Below are 27,100 nucleotides of genomic sequence, written 5' to 3'. Positions count from 1 at the left end.
GATGGTCTATGTTTTTGTAGGCATATCATTATCTGCGCAATACATCTTCACTGAACATTTCATGATAAAAAAATGTAATTGCCTTTCACAAACACTGGCAGCCTGACAGTCTAACAGTAAATTCTCTCTGCAAGTTGAAAAGGAACAATATCTTATGACCAATAACTTCAATGATGAGTGTTTGTGAAATGTAAATGTCAACGCATAACAAGTTTTATATTTCGAATTTTATAAAAATAGGAAACTAATGAAAAAAAACTGCGAAAACTTCTGACAGAATGAAAGGCTAGAAAATAGCGGTCCATCTTCAGCTTCTGTTTTTCGTCTGCATTCTGCACCGTTTTTCCGTAGTAAAAGCAAGACCCAAGTGGCCCCAGCCTCAACTCGCGAGAACAACAGAGTATTTTGCATAACACACAAAGCAACACGATAGGTTAAAAAAGAAGTATGGACATTTCTCTTGTGAGTTGATTCCTTTCAAACGCGTTTAATAACATTTCGCGCAGCGCATGTACATACCTCTTAAAGGCACCCTGAAATTGTTTTTACAAGTAACCATTGAATGGCTTCACTGAAGGAGCTTATCGCTTCCAAAGTTCCTCATCGCAAGAAGTTTTATGGTCCCCCCAGTACAAAGAAAGTTACAAAGATTGGTCGTACGCTTCAATTTCATTCTCTCTCCTTTCGTCCCGACAAAAGCACTGGAAGTGAAGCAGGGAGAGATGGTACAGAAAAAAAGGCAGGCGTTCCTTGTCTCCACATTTTTTTTTTCTTAGAATAAGCGTCTTTTCAGTGCGATCTCGTGCGCACGCGCGGACAAACCGCCGCCACCTGCAAAGACCCCTGTAACGACCAAGAGCGTCATAGTGAAATGAGACAGTGGCTGATACAATGGCTGTGAGGAGTGATTTTCGAGTTTGTATCACCACTTGTAGAGAGAGCAGAAAGGAATCTTAAGCTGACTTGTATAAATCATTGTGAATTCTTGGCCACGCGCCGCGCTATAATATTTGGCTCACGTCTTTTCGCGAGCCTGGACTACCGATTGGCAGCGTTTTCTGACCACGTTCAAAATGTGTTACGGGGCCCTTTTAAAAAACACTATGGAATTACTTTGCAGAAGACCGAGAAGGCGCATGGCCGCAACACCCGCAGAAGACACCACGCCGAGATTCTCGCGGTTGAAAACGTTCTGCGCATCGAATCGGTAAGTCCGAGAATTTACAAGCCCGTTTCCACAAACAAGGCCCTGAAGCACACTTGTTGCACGTCGAAGCGCAGGAAGTTCTCTTCCACTGCGGCTACTAACCGCCGTATTCTAGAACGTCTCTTCCATCAACGCTTCTCCTTGACTTGAAAAAGTCTATGGGAGCGCCGTCTTTTGGCAGACCAAGTCACTGCATATAGGCTGTATTCTGCAGCGATTCCTGAGAAGCGCGGCGTGAATTTCAGTCGAGCAGCGGCGCTGTGCTCAACTCAGTCAAGTGAAGGACGAAATTCGAGTAGAGGAGCATTTGTGAATACAGGGATAAAGCATGATTCCGGAGGAAGTGCTGAGAGCAGTGTACACTGCCCGACCGATTAGGCAGCGTATCTCAGCACCTTAGAGCACGTCACGCCCTCTGGCGAGAAGAAACTTTCGCTTTGTCGGCTCTGACTATGAGTTTCGGTGGCTATCATTACCAGTAAACTAGTCCTACAAAGTCCTACAATGCCCTACAAAGTTGACGAAAGACGACACTCCGTCATAGCGCAATTGTTAGTTTATCGAGGCCGTATTTAGAGTATTGGTTCCGATTCCACCGACGTTAAGGGTAGTTTTTTTTCCTCTTCTTGCTATAAAAAGAATAAATTGTTCACTTTAAATAAGCCAATTTAAGCTAATGTAAACGCGGTTTAAAATAAAAAAAACATGGCCCCATATCTGCATGTTTCACTGCAAATGTTGTCAATTGACGATAGTCGTCCGTCTGGAGAGAGTGAATAAAACATTTATTTGATAGCCTGTGAAAAAAAAAAGTCGGCGAATGAGATTCTGGAGGCGCTGCGTAGAAGTGCCTCGATGCGCGCAGCGGGTAGGTGCCACTCAAGTAGTATTTGCAATATTTATTTAAACCTCCTTGGTGCCACCACTGTATGGTCTTAGCAACGCGCAGGAAACACCCGGCTTTTCGTGCATATCGTTGCATTGTCAGCTTAGCGTAATAAATGCTACGCTCTTTCGAATAACTTACGTATGATTTTGTAGTATGAAGAAAGACGCCACAGTATAATGACGTGTTGACGTTCAGCCCAAGAAATGTGCAATATTTGCTTTGTAATCGATACTACGCATAAGTTTGAACGCAGAAACCAGAACAATATGTGGGCGCTGCGGATGTAGCTCCATTTTGCAATTTAAAAGCCCACGAAGGGAAAAGCAAAGGGACTAGCCGTTTCGGGTGACAGGCAAGTCGACAGTCAGACATACAAACATTTTTGCGTCAAAATATTGCAAGAAAGAGTATGATCTTTCCTAAACGTCCACTTTGAGACAGTTTCAATAGCTCTGTCTATAACAAAAACAAGCCTGAGCAAGAGTTTCATTTGTTTACTTATCTTATGTGCTGTCACTTAAAGCTATGCGATGCCTAGTACACATATGCATTCTATGACTCTTGGTAGTATAGGTGACCTAGAGGACGAGGGATGTCCTAAATACCTCTGCAATACGATTTTTTAGACTCGACTAGACTCGACTCGAGTTTTGGTAGTATTAGGAATATAAATGTATGATCATCAACTTTCATACTAAAAGTGCGAACAGCTCGAGTCATGTACAATTCGAAAACTTGTAGCTGCCGTTCTTGTTTGATCTTTAATAAAGAACACAGCCAGGATGGCTGAGTATGCATTCATTTTGAACTCTGCATAGCTGCATGCCTTTGATTTTCCCGCAGGTGAGCTACTCTCGGCAGCACAGACAAGGAGTTGTCCGGAAGCAGACAATGATGGCGCTCCTTGCGGCGCTCCAGTATCCATTCGACAAGAAAATGTGAGTCGTTCATAAAGTAGCTTCGACAATATTTCATTTAGCGTTGTGTACAGTGACGCACAATTGCCAGAAAATAATTGGCACCCCGAAACAAACCAAAAGTTGCTCCCATCGTAGCTTCACAGCGTATAAATTGCTTAAACGCATTGCAGTAGAAATCAAGGTACTTTTTAGCTGCACCATTCGATTTCTACCTACATACTCTGGCTACGAAGAAAAAATTTGTCGAACCAGTTGATGCCTAACTTCTCGCTCTCGACTGTACATACCCTAAGCCTAGAATATTAGGAAGTAACAGATCGAGCAAAAAAAAATGAAGTCCTAGTTGGAACACGGGGCCTCCAACTAACGAAAGAATGGCTTTGTCTTCGTCAGATACCTGGACGTCGACATTATCAGCTCACTCGTCGATGTTCCGCAATGGATCCTGTGGGTGGTAAGTCACTGCATGAAATCTGTAATGTTAGCGTCGAAAGCCTTAACCAAGATAACGTCGTGCCAGCAATTGTATTAGGCAGATGAATTTACTTGTTAGAGAATTTGTGGCTGTGTTTTTTAATACCTCTTCAGTCACTTCCATTATTCAATCACATTTTTAATTGTATGCGCGATGGCATTTGAGTGTCGGATATTAAGCTTTGTGAGTTCGTACCTTTGCAATCAGTTCTTGTTTAGTGCAGATGTCACTTCAGATAAAGCTGGTAATTACAGAGTATAGATGCGTGGTTACCAAGGGGACATTGAAAGTAAGCACAGTAATACGCTGACACTATAAATATTGCGACTTCTGTGGTGTTACTCGTAAGGTTTTACTCATGAAGCCACTTCCATGAGTAGGATATACCTTTTAGCACGCTGAATATTTGTGCAATCAAAGAATACACAACGGGCAACAAAAGTAAATCGAGACGACTCCAAAAAACTGTTATCCCTAATCCTATCCCTGCTCCCCGGAGAGTATTTGTCATTTTGGATATGGCAGAACCTCACGAAAGAACAGATTGTGCACCATACTAATTTGTTTTAAGGTCCAAATTTTGATTCGCTCGCAGTGTCTTAAACTAGTACTCAATTTTAAGCTACTATCAGTCTCTTTTTTTCTTGTTGACCGATTATATCAGATTTAACAGTTGTATATGACGCTGACCAATCGGATCAGAGATAGAACTCTGCACTGCCTTCCGTGGTCACATGAATATTGCACAACTGAAGCTCCTCTGTTAGTAGTCACAACTGCGATTCAAAGAAGCTATGGACTGACAAGGAAAGGCCTTGGCCTGCCGTCTAGCGGTACTTCAACTCGCAACGAAAAAACTCTTTACAGGCGCCTGTGTCCAAAAACTTCCTTTATCACCTCGCAGAGAGCAAAAGAACTAGTGGAAATCTCCGGACTACAATGAAGATCTGATAACTTTGTTGATTTGTATTGTTCTATTAGCTTAGCCAGCCGTAACACAAATCGGAGAACTGCATTTGGCACTAGAGCTCTCCTACGACTTTTCTCGTCTTGCGTTTGCGAGCCTATAGCTATACAGCTCTATTTTATTATATCATGACTACAGCAAGTTACTAGGGCAGAAAGCGATGGTCGAATAATAATACACTAATTCCTGGATCCAAACAGTTTCTTTAAAAAGATCGGTTTGTTTCTTTTTAACATGATTTGCTTCTTAAAGGGACACTAAAGGCAATAACAATTTTTCAGTGAAAAAGCTCACTCTATGACAACGTCTAAAACGACAATTTTATCTAGAATACCCCTACTTACCGAAGAATTAAGGTAAATGCAGGAGCACACATGCGCTACGTGTAGGACATCCGCAAAATGATCCTGATGACGTCATCATTACCACCTACAATTATTCACTAATTGGTTGATATGTGGGATTTAACGCCCCAAAACCACCCTATGACAATGAGATATGCCGTAGTGGAGGGCCCCGGAAGTTTCTACCATCTGTGGTTCTTTAACGTGCACCCAAATCTGAGCACATAGGCCTACAACATTTCCGCCTCTATTGGAAATGCAGCCGCCGCAGCCGGGATTCGATCCCGCGACCTGCGGGTCAGCAGCCGAGTACCTTAGCCACTAGACCACTGCGGCGAAGCTACAATTATTCACTAGTATTCAGACCAAAGCAAGAACTTTTCATGCACTAAATGAAGAACCTTCCATGCAAGAAGAGCCGTAATAGAATTCTACTTCTTCGTTTCTGTTTAATTTTTGGAAAAAATTACGCCATATCCTGCTAAAGGGAACCATGTGTATATGTGAAGCAGCAGACGCTTACGTTTACGCTGGTGGTGACGTTGACGCTGGCGCTGATCGCGGCGTTTCGCAGGAGATAAACCTGTGGAGGCAAAAACACGCAGTGATGGACCGGTGTTTCCTACGGGAACATGCCAATCACTGCTAGTGGACACTGAGAGACAGAAGACTCCGAGTGGACACATAGATCCAAAGTCCACTTTTAGTCAACGCTCACTTTGTTATTTAGTAAACGCTCGCCGTAACAACACGCAGGAGAAATTTCTCACCGCCACTACTTTGGAGGTTGAAATCTAGTGCCCTATATATGGCATGGCCAGTGAACAGTTGTGCAACGCGAGAAGTCTTTTTTTTTTTCAACCAAGAAGCTTACTAGTAGCAGGCGCTGCCTGCGTTGGCGTTGCGAGGCGAGAGAGGAGCGTTGGGGAGAAAGGTAGGGGCGCACATGCGCAATAGAGGTGTAAGCGCCGCGGAGAAGAATGCCTAGACGAGAGGGAGAGAGAGTAGATTAGGAAATGCTCCCTGCATTTGCGTTGGGGGGTGATAGGGGCAGCATAGGAAAAGAGAGAGGGTAGGGGACCCGCATGCGCAATGGCGGGGTTAACGCCGCTGAGAAGGACGCCTAGAGGACAGAGAGGAGGAGCGGGCGCAAGCAGGTGGCAGTAAAGAAGTGGAGTGAGTAACGTACATCAGTGGGAGAGAGAGAAGGAAGAGAGTTGTGCATGCGATGTGTCAGTGCGGACGGAAACGACGGCGCGGTACTTGGTACTGACTAATACCCCTGTCACACGGGCACCCGCGAAGACCGTTTAACTCCCTCGTCCTTACAACAACGAAGATGCCGTTCGTGTCACACGGCCACCCTTACGCAAACGAAGGTAAACGGAGCGTTTCGCAAAGGACATTCACCGATCTCCCTTCGCAGTGAAACGAGGTACTCTCGTCCCTAGCAGTCTGGAGGTCAGAAAAAAATTTCGAGCACTAAGTGGCCGCAGTGAAAGAATAATACATTTTGGCAATCTTAAACGTTCTTTCGTTGTAGTACTCATTCAAAACGCGTGTTTGTTTACATATATTTACGCCCGCCAGAGTTCACTTACTCTGAACACCGATGCCTACACTCCGTGTCTCGCACATGGTGCCTCGCGAGTCGGGCTAGCCGGCGCCATTGAAAAATATTTCGTCCATACGTGTGGTTGTGGTCGTCGCTGTGTCACTCATGACTGAAGAACACAAAATGTGCGCTCACGAGGCAAAGAAGCACAAGAACGTTCGTACACAGGCGTAAACACAGGCAACAAAACAACTAAAAGCACAATGTGGCCAGCGTCACTAGCAGCATCGCTACATTTAGCAAATTCGTTTTTATTTGAAAATATTTTCATGGTTTGTTAGCCTCTTACCTACTTAATAGTGTTTTTTTATAAAAACCCCATAACGAGGATTCACAAAAAATCAATAGAGATGAAATTAGAATACTTTTCTGAAAATTTAACGGCGCCAGCTGAGCCCCCTCGCGCCAACTGTTACAACCTTTTCATTGCCGTGTGACACAGCCACAACTTCTTCTCCGTCGAACCACCTAGGGGAGATTTACGTTGACGGTGTTCTACGGAGTTTAATGGTGGCCGTGTGACAGGGTATAAGATGCTTTGCGTCGTAAAGAACCACCGGGCATTACTATGGGGAAAGACGTGAGTGGTTTGGAAGTTCAATTTTGGCTTGGGTAAACTCAACAGGTTGTGCCATCTAACGAAGCACAGCTGAACCAAGCACGCTTCCCACCTTGGGGGCTATGGCCAGAAATTTTAAAAGACTGTTGTGTCAGCTTTGGCTCCCGCTAGTTTAGTCCTGCTGCTACTACTGTCGGCGGCCGCACAGTAAAGCTGGGCAACGCTGTGCACTACAACAGTGACTTGACAACATAGGGTTTGCTAAAATTAACTAGAGGGGAGTCTGGCACTGCGATCATTCAGCGACCATGTGAATGATGGGTAATAAACGTATTTGCCTGCCTTTCTACTTGCCGGCGGCCAATCGCACTTGTGGCTTTGTTTATTGCTGTGTTTCGGTTTTGTTTCGAAAGAAAGGACATACCTATGAGACCTCTTTACTTGATTTGAAGTGGTAAGCCTAAAATATTATGTTGGTAAAACCAAACCATTGAACATTTGCTGATTTTTTTCATTCGTGACAAAATCTCCAAGCTACGTGAACACGAAGGAAGCCAGAAGCACGAAGTTTAGACAAATTCGTGTTTTACCCATCATTCTCATGTTCGCTAAAGCACCGTGCGTTGCAGCTCGCATAGACACTAGCGCCCCAGCTCCATCAGGTGTATATTCAGGAAACTCTATATTTAACAGCTTCTACTTTGAGTTATGCAATTTGATGTGCGCTGAGGCAATGTGGAGAACTAAAGCAGTATTATATTTCAAAATAAGCAGTTTTATGGCATAAAAGTGGCACTACAACGTTTGTGGGCCGCTGTTTCAGCAGTAAGCATCGACTTAATATTTTATTTTACTGTTCCTTGAAGCTGACGGGTTGTACGCGACAGCTTGCTGTGTTCATGACGTGGCTGGAACTCACCAAGGAAAGAGGTACAAACGTACTGGGAGGAAACAATATTATCTATTAAAGCAAAATGTGAGATAATAAGGGGAGCCTTGCTTCGCTTCACTCGCCCCTTACCCGGTCCTGTGCCCAGCTAGCGCACGGAACGTAAACACTTGAATACATTATAAACGAGGCAGGCAAGGTTTCATGCTCTGCAAAATAAATAAATGGAATACAGTACCAGTGTCATCACTGAAGTACAAGACTGTCAAAAGAAATCGGGGCCCTTTTTTGTCCATTCGAATGATACTTTACAAGCAAGTGCTGCTAGCGCTTGTAGTTCCGGAGCAAGTAGGGGTGAGACAGGTTAACTGATTTGTTCCAATGTACGCATGTTGGTACGAAGCTGGGACTAATTCGCTAGGGTTCCGTTATGCAGGTGAAGCGGACTTGTTGAGGCTAAGCAATTGTTGACTACAGCAGACACGCTTCGTTTGCAGAAAGACCGGCTGGGCGAACAACGCCACGAGGAGACTGAGCTGGACGACGAGTCCGTCTCGCTGTCCGAGAAGATGGTCAAGCCGCTCAACGAACGCCTCATGGACCTGTTCGAGCACGAGTGCTACGAGGTGATCATCACCAACACGACGCTGGCCTTCGTGCTCCTGTTGGTGGGGCTGCTGCGCGCCGCCATCTACAGCGACGTGCGATACTTCACCGTCATCATGCTCGTCGAACTCCTCTACCAGCTCGGCTTCCTAGTCGAGGTTGCCACTATGGTAAGTTTTCCTGCAAAAATAACTTTATAAACGGTATATAAACGCAACACTCTGTTGTAAAAATATTGACGGTGTCAAAAGCGAAATCTTGATCGTGATAAGTTCCGGTCTTTATTGGACTAATTGGTCCTAATAACAGGTTCCTCGCTGCTAAAGGGTAAAGCCCGATGCGGATAAAGTTTGGCGCGGACTTCAGCCAAATGACGCTTACGGAGCCCGATGCCAATGTGCAGCTCACGATCGTCTTAATTCTGATCGAGGCTGATCGTCATTAAAAGGAAACGTGAAGCAGCGGCTGATGTGGATCAAGTGTTGTCCGGATCGACCCGATTGCGTTCAGAATTGGCCGTGTGACGGTGATATGAGATACCAAGAGAAAAAGTTGTAAAGAAGGAAATACTGGGAGGTTGCGACAAGTCCAGGATAGCCGGTTTGTTTCCTGGACTGGTTGATTGACATGGCTAGTGTTGCTACCACAATGATACGCAGGAAGACTTAATGGCTTGAGGTAATATGTTAGTTGGCATAGTCATTTGGAGTATTTTACTTGCACTATCAGCGTTCGCACCACTGAAAAACGCCCGCCGTGTATAAGAACTTATCACGCGTGGTCGTGCAGGGCACTTAATCCATGTACCTGAGGAGACGGCACATGATATTTTAGTCCGTAGAAATCAGCCTTGATAAAGCAATAAGGCGAAAGTGACTGTGCACAGTCAATGTATGTTATGCTTCAGAGCGCAAGCAGTCCAGCTGTTCATGCCTAATGTGCACTGCAGCAAAGAGTCGCGGTGCTATTTTTTGACAGCACAAGTTGAGGCAGGTCATGTATGGCCCGGGTTACGAGTGGTTACTTAGCGTTTTGTGCTTCGGAGTAGTATACGGTAAGTTCTGTTAGATGTAGCAAAGTCGACCGGAATGAATTACAGCAACATAAATGTTCGAATAATAGCCAAAGCAGTAAGCGCGTCAAGTGCTGGGAAGTCTGGAACTAAGCGAGAAGGACACATTCGCCGCTCTTCCATGATGCCCACAACGACCTCCTCACGCTAAACAGTGACTTGCCACCGATGCTCCTGAGGTAAAAAGGGAACTCTTTGTCCCACTTTCGTCGAATGAAGGGTCATAAAGAGGTACAGGAAGTTGGAGGGTGGGTGCGTAGCTTGGCGAACTTCGAACTTTTTATAGGGACGTGGCCCGAATTCTGGGAAATTCTATCTCAGCAGAAATCGGTAGGCATGCGTGTGAGGACGACAGGAGCCTGGCTCTCAAACACTTGCATAAAAATTTGTAGTGTTTAAAAACACCGCTGAAGTTTCGAACGAAAGTAAGCATGTATTTTCCTACACCTATAGAAAGGCAGTTCTGCTCAATTTTTTTTTTCTAAGCTGTCAGAAATATCACAAGATAGAGTGCATATTCGAGAACGCCTCAGCAAGTACGCCTGTTGCGCATTTCGCATGTCATTGACAGAGAGAGTGAACGTAACAGCCATTCGGCAACAGCTGCAGAGGTGAACATTCTGATTCGCAGTTATCAGCGTACGGCCAGAAGGTGGTCAACCTGGATAACTACAACAAGCTGGACCTCATTCTGTTGGCTTCGTGCATGCTGGTGTATGTGGTGCACGTGATCGTGCACTTTGTGAGCGCTGGCTCCAGCTACGAGCAGATGCTGGGCATCCTCTTTGTGGTCGTCATCTCCGCCCGCTTCACGCACGCCATCAAATACGTCGAGGTGCGCACGCACTGAGTATATATGGGTATATTCACCCTACTATTTCATTAGGACGCCTTGATGCATGGGTTCATGCCTATTTGAAAGGGGAGTTGTTGCGCATACAATCGGAACAACACAGAAAGAAAAACGAAGTAGACGGAAAATTACGGTTGTAGTGATCCAATCTACCTAATTTTTCTTGCTGTGTTCTGATAGCATGCGAAACAATACTCATCACAGGTTCCCGAGTCTAGTAAACTTTCAAGAAACTTAATTTAATTTAACCACATGAGCGTTCATGCACGCTGTTCAGTCTCCTTAGTTTTCATGTTTTCACCGCCTGAATTGTTTTGTTTCTATTTTGTTGGGGAGGGGGCGAAGAGGCTAAGATATTTCTTAATGGTCGAGTGCTTTTGGCACTCGATTGCTTTACCTAGTGTTCTGGCAAGAAATACCAGTTGTGGTGGCCACGTTTTTGATGCAGACGAAAACGTTGCAGACCAATGTACTTGGATTTATATAAACGCAGATTAACACCAAGTGGTCGAAATTTACGGAAGTCTTCCTTACGGTACGGAGGGCCTCATAATGATGCTATCGTTTTGGGACGTAAAACCGCCATCATTATTCATATTGTGGATCTCACAAAGTTTTTGCATCGTCACGTCCTCCAATTTGTGATTTTTTAAATACAATATTTTTTCTACCGATAGAAATTGACCAGGGGCACTATGCTGGATAATCTGTCATTGGCAAAACTCGGCATTTTTCCGAGCTCTGGTGACACTCCCTTTTCACCGTGCCAACATTACCAAAAAGTCAAATCGGCGCGCTGCGTTTCGTTGGTTATCACCGAACAGGGCATCACACCGAGGTCGGTCGAGAAACTTGGTGGTCTTTACAAAACCAGAGCATCTTTCATTTTCGTGGCGTTCCACTGAGTGCGACAATCCACACATGCAATAAAAGCTCAAGGAACTTGTCCTGGTATTTTTTTATTGCATGGGTTGTTTCAATCAAGTGTGAATCATTCCATGCCTTCACTAAGTATCATTTAGAATAATCAACACGGTGTCCTCTGAGATTAGTTCCGGCTGAGCGCATCGCGGTCGCAGCTAAATCTGAGGCCACATACTGCATAGAGGTTCCTAAAATTAACTAGACTCTGGTGATGCGATCGTTCAGTGACCATAAGAATGCTGGGTAGTACATGGATTTGCCTAGTCTTCGTACTTGTGGGTGGCGAATCGCACTTGTGGCTTCATTTATTGCTGTGTTCCAATTTTGGTTCAAATGAAAAAACTATCCCTTTTGAAATTCGTGACCCGATTTGAAGTGATAATCCTAAAAGAATAAGGTTGTGAAGCGCAACCGCTCAACCTTTACCGATTGTTTTTTTTTTTTGAGAAAGCAGCTTTAAGCTACACGAACACACGCGAATCCAGAAGCAGGAACATTAGACAAATCTGTGTACTACCCATCATTCTCATGCTCGCTGTAGAGCCGTGCGTTGCAGCTCCCTTAGACACTAGCGCCAGAGTTTCCTCTAGTGTATATTTAGGAAACTGTGGTATAATCATTGTGATCGGCTTGCATGTGAAGGATCCTTAACTTGTAGAGCTGGCGCACACCCTCCTTGTATTCTTCGTCTGCTCGCTCCCCAAGAACGTGCGAGAGGCTAGTTTTTTTACTTGGTTGTATAGTTGGCTAGTGAGATCCGAACTTGCTTGACCGAGCCGATTAAGCAAAATTATACAACGACCGAGGTAACCACGCCACGTTATAGTAAGGTCATGCTAATGAAACCATGCGTATTTATGGGACTGTGCTAACTAGAGCATGTTACGTAATGCACGTTAAACCACCGTTGATCCAACCGCACCTCCCAGGGCATGCGGTCTACCGGTGAAGGGGATAACCGAGAAATTCTCCCAACATATCCCGAGCTCACTAGACATTTCTACCTGTCCAGAAGGATTTTTCCTCCGCCTCAAAAAAATTTGACTCGGCCCCAAGCACATACATTAAGGCTTTTGCAAACGCGGATGTACCCTACATTGAAAATGTTACTCATCATGTACCCTGACCTATACCCAAGTAATTTTTGCCCACATTGTGGGAAAACAGCTTCATTAGAACATATGCTTTGGCAGTGAACCAAATTCGCTCATTTATCGAACATCACCTCTGCCAGATGGGAGGCGGCAATCCGCAGCTCGTCCTTGGCAGATCCGCTCTGGGCGGTCTACCAAGCCTGCGAGGCGGCTGAGAAGCTCGGCATCTCAGTCCCCACGTGGGAACGGCCCACGACATAGTGATCTGTGTTTTGGGGACCGAATAAAACTTTATTCAATCTAATCGTGAACACACTATGTAAAACCATGCCAATCACACATTATAATAAAACGATACTTAGGATCGTGTAATATTTCATTATAATAGATAACACCATACTAATCAATACCTTGCTAATTGCACCCGATGTAATTATCTCAGTCCTAATTGAAACCTTGCCCATCGAAATCCAATAGTTCTATGTTATAATAAATGGGAACTTATTTCTTAATTGGGCTACGCCAGGCGTCCGTCAGGATCTGTCCACCGCCTTCTCGCATAGCAACAGCTGCGAGCGACCACGTCCTTTGCAACCAGAGCCCCCCCCCCCCCTCCCCCCAATGTCTCTCACCGTTCAGCAACGTTGCGTTCAGTCTCTCTCCTCCCCGCACCCCACTTTCCCGTCCCCTCGCGCCACACTCGTGACCGTTCGCTGGCTGGGCGTCTCTCAAGAACATCTGGAAATGTGTGCTCAAGATGTGGCTGTGAAACGCCAACGCCGAGCCGGAACACTGTTTGTTTTGTTCACTTCAAAGTGTTTTAGGGGCGAAGCTCCTTATAGTGACAACCATTCGTGCCTCGTAGCTGTTGTAGTATGTAACAAGTATAACGTTTTGACCTCCAAGGTGGTTCCGGTGAAGGATTTCTTCTGTGCATTGTTGAACAATAAAAAATAGTGCTTAATGTACATGCCAATGGCTGCTAATGGGGAATGAAAGACAGGAGCATTCGGCTTTTATTACAGGCACGCTGCGATCCCTATTATCAGCCTTTGGCATGTACATTAAGCCCTATCTGACAAGAAAGGGTTGCTACGTTATACTCGCTGGGTGTAACCTCCTTTGATTTAGAAAGGTTTAGCGAGCGTTGAGCCGCAGTGCCATGAGTACGATGAACTAGTGTATACCATGAATGAACTCGAGGTGGTTAAAGGTGGGAAGTAGATACGGAGCCCGAGCCGTAAGAAAGTAAAAGCCAAATTCTCCTGTCTCTCATTTCCCATTATCAGCCATTGGCATGTACATTAAGCACTATCTTACAGGAAAAGGTTGGTACGTTATACTCGCTGGGCGTAACCTCCTTGGTTTTAGAAAGGTTAAGCGAGCGTTGGGCCTTAGTGCCATGATGACAGTGAACTAGTATATACCATGAACTCGAGGTGGTTAAAGGTGGTAAGTAGACCCGAAGCGCAAGCCATAGGAAAGTGTGAGTGTAACACCTCTCGTTTAGTCCTTGGAATGCCCGCTGGATGGCAGTGCTTCTAAATGGGGAATATATGATGAAAAGATGCGAGATGGTGGTACTTGAAGTATTGAATAGATGGACGAACGGACACACAGACAGATGCATGGATGGATGTGCATCGTCCATGCATCTACCCCCGCGTCCGCATGAACGGACGCAGGGGCGGATGCATGGACGAACGCAGGGATAAACGCACGAACAGACGCACGCACGGACGAGCAGATGGACGCATAAATGGTCACACAGATGGACGCATGGACGGACGGAAGCAAGAACGAATCGGCGGACGAATACTTCGCCCCACTCTCCATCATTCACTCCGTGGATATGCTGCCAGTTTTTAGAAGCGAAGCTCCTTAAGGCGTGGGCTGTGCGTCCCCTGTATGTAGCCACCTCTCGTTCAGTTCTAAGTATTACGCTAGCCACCGCCCGATCTAAAGGGTACAGCCATATCCATCCGTCCATCCGTCCATCCATCCATCCATCCATCCATCCATCCATCCATCCATTCTTCCATCCATCCATCCATTCATCCGTCCATCCGTCCGTCCGTCCGTCCATCCATCCATCCGTCCATCCGTCCGTCCGTCCATCCGTCCGTCCGTCCGTCCATCCATCCATCCATCCGTCCGTCCATCCGTCCGTCCATCCGTCCGTCCGTCCGTCCGTCCATCCGTCCGTCCATCCGTCCGTCCGTCCGTCCGTCCAAAAGATGCAAGATGTTATAAACCAGACGGCGGTACGTGTAGTTGATTATGAAAGATGCGAGGTGTTATAAAATAGGAATGATGCCACATATGGCGCGTGTCATCGTTCGATATAGTGCGGCGACGTACGCTAGGGGGAGCGTTGCAATAACATCGAGTGGGCAAAATGATTCATGGTTTACCAGGTTTACCTCCGGAGCTTCGCCCACTCATCATCATTCACTTCGTGGATATGGCGGCATTTTTTTTAACCCGGTGCACGCTAGCCACTATTTTTATAGAGCTGAAAACGCTGCCCGCCCTGAACTTGCCCACCCTGCACTGTTGAAATGCTGACTCAATCGCACTGATGTGCTCACACGTCGTGTTCCTTGGATAACTACCGCAAATGCCCCCACATGTGTTTTTCCTGCTACTTGCATTGTTGTAGCCGGATTGGGAGGTTGCTCCTTTTGCTGGGCGTTGTATCTCGTCGTTGCGCCGGTGTGTACGTTAGTGCTCATTGCTCCAGCTACAGAAGCAGCTGTTCTCTTCATTTCAAGAGCGCTCACTAGCGACGTGCCGCCGCTCAGGAGACGCTCACTCCACTCTTAGTGCATGCTCTAGTTTGGTAGGAAAGCGGTAGGTGACCGTACTTATATATAGCGCTTATGGGCTTTACTACCACTCGCTCTGGCGCTATTTCTTTTCTTTCGCTGAACATCAGTCATTGCGCGTCAATACCGCTACCCAATATTAACACCGCAGAAGCCGAGGTGGCGGCCCGGCGGGCTCACATTGCGGCTGCAGCGCAGGCTCACCGTCAGTACCCTTCTCGAACTTTTCACTACATCTTAAAGTTCAAGATCCTCTGGCTTTGTACTTTGCGAATCATAAAGCCATTATACTAAATGGAAAACGTTCCTCCGAGCTGATGTGCTCCGTAAATAAGCTCTTCAACAAAGTGTATATAGTGCACCGGTATGTAAATATCTGTATATAGTGGATCACGTGTATATACAATCACACCACAACAACTCTCATGTCACGCCTTGATATGATCATAAGTGAGCTTATGTAGAGATGATTCACTGTTTACCAGGTGGAATTTCTTGAGCAAGTTCCTTCATCATCATTCATCAGATGAGGTGAATGCGGAAATAATTTATCAGCGCTGCTGTCATGCGCTCCGCACTGTATTTGTGCCATGACCTTCATTGTGCAAGCTCAGAGCAACATTGTGTGCCCGAGCTTCTTGCATAGCACCCCAGCCTGAACACAGGCCTTCAAAAAAAAATGACGTTATGAAGAAGTAGGGCTTCACGTTGACGGCTTCATTTAAGAGTTTTTGTATTTTAGAAGGTAGCTTGTTGTGAGGCCGTATTATTTCCCAACTCTTCAACTGAAGTTAAGTGCACTTATGAATGCATTGCAGCTGCTTCTGGTCCGGTGTGCGGATCTGATCCACAGGACCCTGGACGCTCTCATCTACTCGGCGTACGAGGCGGGCCACGCCATAGTCATCGGCGAAGAGGAGGTCCAGAGGAATGTGTGGAAGTTTGTCGACTCGGCCGAAATTGCTATGGAGATCCGCGAACGCGCCACGTTCAACCGCCTGCTCGTCCTCCAGAAGCTCGCCGAAATACACGTGGGTCATCAATTGGTTGTGTGCTACACATAAAATCGCAGCGTCGCCATCAGGCTCCTGAGCACCTTAGGATCGAAATTTGAGTAGATAGTACTGCAGAAATGCAACACACGATTCGGACGCGTGGTTCTGTTGTAAAGAAAGGAGCAGTCTAGCCGATAAGCTGTCATCAGTTGTGTAGGAAAGCCTGTGCCTAGATAAACGAGAAGCTCACAGTAGAACGATAACAAGGAGTACTGTCTACATTATTCGGCCGTGCCGAAAAAAAAAACTGGCTAGTAGTCACAAATGCGTCATCGTACATTCCAGCGTTACTGATGGCACTCGTGCCATCAGTAACGCTTCTCGCGCGTCGTGCGTGCAATCTGAGCTCAGCGCATGAAACACTCGTGGAGGTTTCAATACGTTCTGGCGTGGCCCTCATTGCGTGACAGTACTTAGAAAAGTTTCAGCCAATGGAAGACGGCTACAAAGATAATAAGCGTAGAAGTGGAGTAAAGTACGCCCCGTTGTCATCGATTCTCCTCAACGAAGTATATGAGCATGGTATAAATCACCATAAACATAAAAAAAACTGACAAAGCGCTTGTGAAAAACTGACAAAGCTTGTTCTTTTTCGATAATTGTAAGGGGTAGGGGTAACTCTATGGGAAGATACTTGGCTACCCCTAATGCACGCTAAGCGTTGAGGGTGAAGAGCTTCTTTGTAGTGTCCCGGGATTCAAATGAAAATGTGGTTGGATCCAGACGGAACCCCTACACTCTAAATAGGGTAACCTATGCAAAAGTAAACTTTTCACATTTTTGTGCACCTATAACCTAAAGGTTACGTAAGTGTAACCTTTACTTTTACCTTTCTAATGGTTACAAAATAAAGGTTCAATCTTGTTTATATAAGTTACACCCTTTTCTTTCGGAATGTAACCTTTGCGAAGGTATACAGCAATCTGAAAGACATAGGTTACTTTCAAAACGTCGTTTATTAAAATGTCTTTCGTGCTTTCTCAATGACTCAAGGTAACTCTCATATATGCTGCAATGTGACCCGTATACAATATAATATCCAAACAGCAAAACGGCGCACAAAACCAAGGCGAACAAAAATATCAATGGTGTACAAGGCTACATATTCTTCTTTCTCAAGAGCAAAAGAAGATTCTTCAGATGGTTTGTGAGCAGTCCACGAGGCACGAATGCACCCGTGCCTCGTGGACTGCTCACACACATAACTCAATGCCCACACATAACTGAATGCACAAGGAGCGAGATGCGCAGAGATTTCGAGAAATCATGTCACATAAACTTCGGCGCCGTAAAAAGAAGCGTGCGCATTCGTGAACATGCGAAAGCATACAGAAACAGGCCGCAGGAAGAGGGAGAGGCAGCAAAATAAGAACTTTTTTTTGGACAAACAAACATTCTAATAATCATCATATCTGGGGTTTTACGTCCCAAAATCATATGATTATTAGGGACACCGCAGTGGCGGGCTACGGAAATTTCGACCACCTGGTGTTTTCTAACATGCACTGACATCGTACATGGGCTTCTACCATTTCGCTTCCACCGAAATGCGACCGCCGCGGCCGGAGTCGTACCCGCGAGCTGCGGGTAGGCAGCCGAGCACCGTACCCCCAGAACCACCGCGGTCGACAGAAAAAATTCCAAGTGTGCTGCGCCCACTAACCTTTCGAGTACTCAGGCTGCGCGCTCTGCGTAGACACTTCAACAACTCCACTGCTTTGTTCTGTACCACCTACATAGAATACACAATGAAATAAGAGACAGAATCGTGTCGTAACAAAACGTAAAATTCTGTCACGCTATCGATGCCCTCTGCACGATATGGTGCGCTGAACCCTCCGACAACCAGTTTCGTTTATGTGCTGCATAAAGCATAATTCTGTGGCATCACACAATAAGTATATTCACTCGTGCCCCAAGCGTATCGTCAAAAGCTTACCGTGCAGAGCTCACTTCACAAGTACAGAAAGCACGCACAAAGTTCTAGAACTCTGGTTTAAAATAATGTTGCCGCAGCCATGCACTGGGAGCATGCGCATTTATGACTACACGAAAACCCGTAATCACCGCTGCGCACGAGCACACATGAGAAGGCGATATTTATTCGGAGGATAATCACCCTACTTTTTAAAGATAGCACATGACAACATGACGCAGCTGCCATCGAAAGGTATCTGAAACAAAACACACTTACCCTAGTCAGTTATTCGGCTATGGGCCGCTGGGCAGTGGTTGCAGTAGTCGCAACGAATGCCGTTTGTTGTGGAGTCATCCAAGGAACGAAAAACGACGTAACGCCGACAATCACAACAAGTTTCGTTGCAGCTGCCACGCAGCATATCCCACATGTCTTTGCTGCTCAGCGGCATCACCGGTTTCACGCAACGGCAACGCACACAATCCCAAGGAAGCGAATTGGAAACAAAGTTTGCAAGCGCCGCCAGAAAATGGTGTGCCTCACGCGTGCTGCCCGGGCGATTCGGCGCTGCACGCTGCATGCTATGCACGCTGCGCCTGTCGTGGCGGCGCCTTCCCGCGGTCTAGACTTCATGGCGCCGAATGCAGCCGACCGCCAAGCGGAGGAGAACCCGTTCTTGCGGCTACGGTATACTTTTACCGTGCTTTTACCCTTTCTTTCTTTTTTGGCGAGGGACGCGGTGAGGCTGTGTACACATAAGTTTCAGCGTTGTTCATAGGTTACTACGGACAGGTTACGCTGCGCTTTTCGCGCTGGAAACGTATGCATTGCTCGAAATGTGGATTTTGTAGCTTTTAGGCACCGCAAAATAACGAAAACATGAAAATAAACTCCTTGTAACCTTTATTTCATAAGTTGCTCACGCCCAAAAGTTACATTATAGGTAACCATATTTAGAGTGTAGGATAACTCGCTTGATTATTGGTTCCACAGTCTCGCTTCCCAGGAATAATGGTTTCATTCCGGAGCCGCCAGGCGAGTACCACGATCCTGAACGACCTGAGCAGGCAAATCAAGGAGATGCAGCGCGACGGCGTACTTGATTCGGAAGACTACAAGAGTTTAAACTTGGTGAGACTAGTGGCATGATGAGGTTTATATCTTGCAGCGTTAAGTGCTTGTTCATCATCTGTATCCGTATATTTATCGATCAAACAAAATGAACGGTCAGGAGAGGCTTTTTTGAGGTCAGCCAAACCAGTTAAAATTAAAAAGAAACTTTACGAGTACAAATCATATATTTGCAAAGCCTGGTTATAGTGTAGGGCACTCCTGTTTTATGTCAACATATGCGTGCTAGTACTGATTATTTGTCCAAAATGCTGTACGCCCGAGTGGTCCGATTTAGGTGCACGTTAAAGAACCCCAGGCGGTCGAAATTTCCTGATCCCTCTACTACGGCGTCTCTCATAATCATAGGGAGGCTTTGGGACGATATGCCTCATATGTAAATCAGTCAAATTACTAATTAATCGTCATCGATTCGAAAGTATCGATTGATTGCCTTCTCAGTTTCGAAGATCACGTCTCAATCAGTCACGTCGTCTGCATATAGAATCTCAATTGACATTTGAAATGTTGTCTTGTCTATTGTGATCGTAAAATGTCTGAAAACGTTCCTTGATAGGTTTCAGAAAAACCTTATCGCCGCCCTTTAACTGCTTGCTGTAGCCTTCTTTCTGTGAGAGGGCCCTCTACTCATCAGCGCAGCTGCTAATAAGGAAGAATTAAACTTTGAAATGCACGTGTAGCTGAAACAACTATCCTGTTGCGCTGGTTACCGCGGTGTTGCCGTTTCTTACCCGGCCTTCTCAGACACTACGTGTGAACCTTTCTCCGAAAAAATCGCCTCTATAGGTGACAAACTTGGAATCCCGTAGGTAGACGGCACATCTTGCCAGATATCAGCGGACACGTTTATCTATTAGCGGTCAGTAAGAACACGCTAGAGGCTTTCTCAGCGCGGCTGCTTGACGTCTGACGTGGCATTTTCCTTCTGAGAATTCCTTGATATCGCGTAACATTTTTGACTGAAAATAGCAGAAAGGAATAGAATGGTTGTTCTAGTCGCCTATCTTGCTATTAACAATGCTGCAAAAAAGAATTATTCGTCACAAACTTTACGCTGAACGGCATGACCTCTAGGCAAGTGATGAGGTCCTTCATGTCTCGAAATTAGAATTTAAATTTTAGAACGTTTATTGAACGTCGATAGATGCGTGCAAAGCAATGTCTGTTTTCTTTCTTTTCTTGTACACGCAGGCTCTGCAGAATCGGCACATGGAGATCTTGTCCGAGGCGTGTAGCTTACCCACCAGCTACAAACCGATTGCCATGCTCCGGGTCATTCCGTGGATCAACTCGGACAGCATCCGACAATTTCTGGCGGTGAGTAATGCTGTGGATGCTTTACCTCTGCGGTGGCGTACTGTATACGTTGGTTACTCCGTCTCTCAGTGGCCCCTGGGTCACTCTGTCTGCTTCGAAATTACGCTTAAAGCTGGTGTACAACTTTTTTTTTCCAGATTAAGATACGACCGGTGTCCTTCGCCCCCACCGAAGTCATTGTGGAGAGGGAGGAAGAGAATCCCATCATACTGACCTATTCCGGGATTTTGAAGGTGAGTATTCTCTTTTTGACCATTTATGCTCTCACGCTAGTACAAACAACACTGAATAATCTCCAACGCATTTCAAGGACAATAAAGCAATCATTCGGCATATGAAATCCCGAAAGATTCACAAAACTTCATTCTGGTAAACAGCAATATTAGTTGTGCGCACGTGATTGAATGAAGGCATGAACAAATGAATTTTAGTTCTGGTGGGATGACGGAAGTTAGACTCGAGCGATAAGCTATGATTATGGTTTGGCAAGTAAACGAAGTGCAGGAAGCGCTGTGAAAGGTGCATGTTAATACAGAATACGTGGGATGCATAGTTTGGACCTAAAGCAGCGAGACGTGCGTACCATATGAGTGGGCAAGTATGTTTAGAGAATTGTTCTCTTATCGTCATTGTATCCATGCAGCACTAAACCCATCGCTGCTGTTTATCTTTGGAACACATCGTTATAACACTCGCGCTTCATGTGCAATGTAGCACCGTACAATTTTCCTCTGAGTATAAACGGCCCTATACTCGTTTACTTGACATTGAGGGTAACGCCCGCCGTATGCAGAGTTGATCGTAACTTAGTGGAGCAAGGAGACAATGAATTCCTGTATATCTCGGCTGCACAATTCAAGCAGCGTAGATGTCATGGCCATCTGTGCATTTTCTAAGTGATGACGCCTGCAGATTGAAGGCGAATACGAGGAGCGTGGCGACGGGGCGCTGCCCAACTCGGCGTCAGCGCTGTTCTTCTTCAACGAGGGCTACTTCGTCGACTACGTCCCCGCGCCCGCCTGCATCGGCGACCTCGGTCTCGTCACCGAGGAGCCCTCCATCACGCGCGTCATTGCCGAGACGCAAGTGAACGTAAGCGGCCTCTTTTTGACAGATTAGCGACGTGCATGAAGATTGTTTCTTTATACGCTTGCTGTTAGAAGGCCAGCAATAATAATCCTCTTCATATTGTGATCCCTATAAATGTACACCATACTGCACATAGCATGAGAAACGACATATCTAAGATGTTCAACTCTTTCGCAAATTAGGAACCACACAATATTCTGCGCGTGCTTCTTTCGCTGTACACATGCTATACAATACCGAGTAAGCCATCAGACCAATTATCTAAAAAAAAACGTAAATTTGCACCGCGTTTCGGCGTGTGTCTTAAAGTGGCCCTGCAACACTTTTTGAGCATGGTCAGAAAACGATGCCTAGGCTCCCGACAACATGCCAGCCAAGTAATATAGCGCAGCACGCGGCCTGAAATTCGCAATAAATTATCAAAGCCACCTAAAAATTGCTTTGTCTTCTCTTGACCAATCACGGAAAATAAGCGCAGTAAGCCCATCAGCAATTGGCTGATTTAAATATAGCTTGCTCGGTTGTCACAGAGGTCGCCCCAGGAAGAAGTCACTTGCCCGCGCGCGCGCGCGCGATCACACTGAAGAAGCCGCGTATTTGAAGAAAAAAAAAAAGGAAAAATTCTCAACGTCACGAGGCGTGAGTGATGTTTTTTGTTTGCCCTCCCTTCCCTCTCTGCTCAGCTTCCAGCGCTTTCGTCGGGACGAGAGGAGAAAGAATGTGATTTCAGCGTGTGACAAACTTTTGTAACTCCGCTCGTACTGGACGAATTCTTAAAATTTTCGCGGTGTTCAGTTTGTTAGATAATACACTTTTCAAGTGCATTAATTCCACGGTTACTCAAAAAAGTGTTTCAGGGTCCTTCTATTCAGTGGTGTGAATAGTTCAGAGATGCAAAATTTTGTTCAGATGTTTACTTATTCTCAGTCCGTTTTTTTTTGTTAGGCCTATATGATCCCAAGAGAGCGAGTGATTGAAGCTATAGGAATATTCACGAACGCACCGAGTTTTCTGTACGACATCTGGGCGTACATAGCAAGGAACATCGGCCTCCTTGTTCTTCAAACGCACCCCAAGTACCAGGTAAGTGGGAGGTCCTTTTTACAGTCGACTTGTGCCAAGGAATGAAAAACGTTTATTACAATTCATTCTTCGGCCTTTCAGACAAGCAATGTAGAATAATAATGAACAGTTAAGTTTATATCCTCCGAGAAAGACATGGATATGCGAGTATGTCAAATGCGGGTTCAAGGTTTCGAATACTTCGGTTCAGAGGGCGTTCTCGGAAACTAATAATGCGAAACGTTATGAGAGGTGCAGTCGTCCAATAGTGTATTTAAATAGTGCCTCTTGAACTATAAGATACAGAACACTCTTGACAATTTCCTGTCCCCTTTATTATAAAACGGACACCACATACCACAACAGAACGCAAATAGGAAATGACACGCGTTCTTTATTGTTCACGCATATTTATAAACCACTAATATTAAAGCAGAGTCTCTGATTTTATTTGTCGCTTTAAGAAAGTACGTTGAGGCAACTTGTGGTTGTCGTCTGAGAATACCACTTCCTAAACAATAGCAAGAGCACTGGTTCAATGTGTTGGTATTAAGAACTCGCATGCCAACCGCGAAGAAGTGGCCCTCGCTTGTCACAACATTTTCGTCATAGCTGTGACTTTGAAACGCAAGTAACAACATGCAGTACTAAAGTCCTGCGTCTTTGTACTCATGATGCAATGAAACAACTGGCCAAGCAAGCAACCATTTCACGGCATTATGGCTTAAGCTATTATGAGCCTTTCGTGATGCAGCTACAGAATACCTTCACCTCATAAAACGGAAAAAGACTAAATAGTTAAATCTGTGCACTGTATAAAATGTTCTGAAGGTATGATGACTTTATAAAATCAAATGACTAAATAAATGCTGAGACATGCATCTGCCGACTTTCACTTAGGCGAATATTTGGAGCCTTATCGAGGATCCCTATGTGGAGATTTATGCATGGAAATTTAAAATCTGCGTTTTTTAGCGTTAGCTACACTGGCATCGCTGAGCCAATTTCGCGTGGCAATGGTCTGCGCATGCGCAATGATACTCCGCCGCTGCCACGCGTGGCTCGCCGCTGGTGTGCGCGCAATTCGATGCGCTGCGCAGACAATCAGTGGTGTCACGCACCGGAGCCGGCACCTCCCTAGCACTCGGTTGCGGCCGCGCGAGACTCGCCGTCGCCGGTGTGCGCCTCTGACTGGCGTTTGCCACTGTGGTATAGCCATGGAGAAGGAGAGTGCAAATGCTGCTCAACGGTGCAGTAGAGCGGAGAAGCCTAACTCATCGGATCCCGAAGTAGTTGCCCGGCAAAATGAATATACATGTGCCACATAATACGTGTACCGTGTGTGTGTCATTGGAACAGCTGTGAGCATGATATCTGGAAAGCTAAGAATAATCAGCTGAACCTTTGCTAACGCTACGTACATCCTGGCATAGCTGAGCTAAGGCACTGACATTTTTTCTGAAATCCCTCACCTAAAACAGACTTGGCCACTCGAGAAGATCCAGCGCCGTTTGGACTCATTCCTGATGCCAAACTTGGAAATCGCGACGAAGTTCATACTGACGCCCGACATCCACGACGCCATTCTCATTCAGGGCGTCGCTATCGACAGCGAGACCCAGGAGTACCTGGTAGGACCCATGTACGTCCCCCGGAGCACTCGCAGGCTCAGCTTTCCCGTAAGCCTGACATTATTTCCTATACTTAACTAGTTTCTTTCATCACCGGTTATTAATGTATAAAACTAAGAAAATACAACCAGGTTGCAAACAGCAGGTGGCAGCTTCTGAATTGACGCTTTGTTGAACTGATGAGTGAACATATCAAATTAAAGAATAAGTGTAAATACCATTCCCAACAAATACGGCGCAAACCCAAGAGTTATGTATGGAATAAAAAACTTTTGTACTAAATGCGTAGATAAACATAGACCATGACAATGGACAAGCTTGCATATACTTGTGTGGGCAGCACTAGTAGAGAAGAACGAAGGAAGGCACAAGGACGCACAGATGGGTGCGCCTTAGGAGCTGTCATTTTATTCAAAATCTGCTTGGCATACATATATGCAGAGCTTTTATGGTTACGTGGTCATCTCAAGGCACTGGTGCATTCAAGAAAACAATTTATTTTTTCTGACAACACTATAGATGGAATCCTCACACATTTGAACTCATATTGATTTCTTAGGGGGATTTATTTTTGATACGTTTACAATAATGAGGTGAACAACCACAGTCACTATCCACAGGTCGAACCTCCCTGTACCTTCCACCCGTTGCATGACTCAATGTTCGGAAAAAAAACTGGCAGGGACTATTTTTATATAGGTACTCCATTTACACCAACAAGATAACACGAGGAGATGCGTAACTGGAGCGGACAACTTCGTGCAGTCAATTTTACGTCAACCAACCCATAAGGTGCGTAGCACGACTGCCTCGCTTAGTGATAGACCACAGAAGGCAGTGCAGGGCGTGCCCCCCATCAGCCAATGCAAAATGCAGCGTGCAATACCGTTGCGCCACTGTTCACCACCACGTAACCTGTCCTCTCGACTCTCGTTTCCTACTTCGCTCGCTGTCATCGCTGTCACCATCTGTCATATGCGCTGCTTTCTGCGTTCACATTTCCGTCCTCTGCTCTCTCCGTTACGCTGACACTGCTCAGCTCAGGAACGAATACTTAGACGTTGAGGCCTATAAACGTTACATTCTATCTGAAGTTCAATTCAGGCGTTCTGCGTAGCAGGCAGACGTTCCGGCATGAAGCCACGGCAGAGTCGTACAATCGTGGCAGGCACCAAACATGACATTTGTGCAACGGGTGAGTGAATTACAACTACCCACTCATTACAAAATGTTGAGCTGCTCAGGTGCCTTCAGGTGCTTCAGGTGCTCAGGTTTCGGGCACTTTGTATATTTGGAAAAAGAATAAATCCAGAGTAGTAGACCTGTTCAACAATATTTGCCTACTATCGAAGGCGAAACTCAACCATCCTCCTATCTTGTATATACTAATGTGGTATTTTTTGTTTCGTTTATCAACAGTTATGCATGAATTGAAAAACGTTTCTTCGTCCTAAATACGTAAATAAAAATAAACGATGACAATGGACAAGCTTGCATATACTTTTGTGGGCAGCGCTAGCCAACAAGACCGAAGGAAGGCACATGGACGCGTCAATATCGAGAAAGAAATAATGTCCTTGTTAAAAAAGTGATCCAAAGCTTGATCGCCCACTTGCCAGGAATTAGTCCTGCTTTTGGCTACAAATGGTTTAGAACGCCACCAGCATTCATAACCTGCACTACGCGTACAACTGTGCCACTGTTCCACGTAGGGCATCTTCCACCACCGGGTAAGGCCAGTGGTGATAGTGATGGCGGACAAGCGCTACCGTCTGCCCCCGGAGATCGATTGGCTGCAGCGCACCGAGGGCGCCGAGAACAACTACGAGGAGTACATGAAGCAGGAGTTCGGCCAGGAGCAGATGTACATCCAGGAGGACTTCTGAGCTGCTCCTGCTGGATCACTCATTCGCGGGCGATTGCCCTGTATATTAGTGCGGGATTGTAAATAGTGCAATTAGCGATCAATTTTGCCACGGCAATTCTTCGACAGTTTTTGTTTTTATATTTTTCCGAGCCAAATGGAAACAAGTCTGTTGAACTCGTACTTGAGGCTTCATTGTGCTTGCGTCCTTGTTCGTTACACTTTCAATTTCGCACTCTGTCACAATGGTGAACCATGGCTTACGTATAGAAAAAGCACAAGTACGCATTTACAAGACACGCTTTAACTGGCCCCGTGAAATGAAATAAATATAATACGGGATGTGCTGTAATTTCAACAGTAACAAACCATTTACATAACAAGTTTAGGGTGTGTACTTTATGCAGTTTGCCCCCCTTTATAGTCAACTACTCTAATGACAGTGCGAATGCAAAACTGAAGTATAGTATACGTTAAAATGAATTTCACAATGTTTTTGTCGATAAAATTACGGGAGGCGTAATCTTTGTCCCTACTTTTAACCATAGGATCTGAAGCATTGCCTCCGAGATTCAGAGTGAAAATACAGTCACGGGGTTGCAATTTTATTTTCCTACGTATCGGATAATCTCTCCGGGTTCATTAAAGTTACAGACCGTCACTCCCGTATAAGCGAGAAAACCATCAATTTCACGTTCAAGAGAGTTCCCTGAGTTCCCCTGTCACTCCTGCCTGGGTTTTCAGTTGAGCATTCAGCATTGTAATTCAGTGACCGTATTGCTGTCCCCCGG

The 27,100-nt window shown here is 45.6% G+C and overlaps 1 protein-coding gene across 1 annotated transcript in view; it reads left to right on the top strand.

Annotated features, from left to right (window-relative positions):
- Nucleotides 1-26,331, top strand: part of LOC142814440 (sperm-specific sodium:proton exchanger-like) — a 50,971-nt gene extending 24,640 nt beyond the window's left edge. Inside the window, exons 9-21 of the mRNA XM_075893200.1 lie at nt 1,121-1,207; nt 2,940-3,034; nt 3,410-3,470; nt 8,363-8,641; nt 10,175-10,378; nt 16,061-16,273; nt 19,209-19,346; nt 20,538-20,663; nt 20,801-20,896; nt 21,576-21,755; nt 22,698-22,835; nt 24,296-24,493; nt 26,158-26,331. Coding sequence (XP_075749315.1) covers nt 1,121-1,207; nt 2,940-3,034; nt 3,410-3,470; nt 8,363-8,641; nt 10,175-10,378; nt 16,061-16,273; nt 19,209-19,346; nt 20,538-20,663; nt 20,801-20,896; nt 21,576-21,755; nt 22,698-22,835; nt 24,296-24,493; nt 26,158-26,331 — 1,989 coding nt within the window. The remainder of the gene's footprint in view (nt 1-1,120; nt 1,208-2,939; nt 3,035-3,409; nt 3,471-8,362; nt 8,642-10,174; nt 10,379-16,060; nt 16,274-19,208; nt 19,347-20,537; nt 20,664-20,800; nt 20,897-21,575; nt 21,756-22,697; nt 22,836-24,295; nt 24,494-26,157) is intronic.
- Nucleotides 26,332-27,100: the final 769 nt, after the last annotated feature.

This window comes from Rhipicephalus microplus, chromosome 4 (genome assembly GCF_043290135.1).
Source record: "Rhipicephalus microplus isolate Deutch F79 chromosome 4, USDA_Rmic, whole genome shotgun sequence".
Taxonomy (NCBI): domain Eukaryota; kingdom Metazoa; phylum Arthropoda; class Arachnida; order Ixodida; family Ixodidae; genus Rhipicephalus; species Rhipicephalus microplus.
This window is presented reverse-complemented; position numbering and strand designations above follow the sequence as displayed.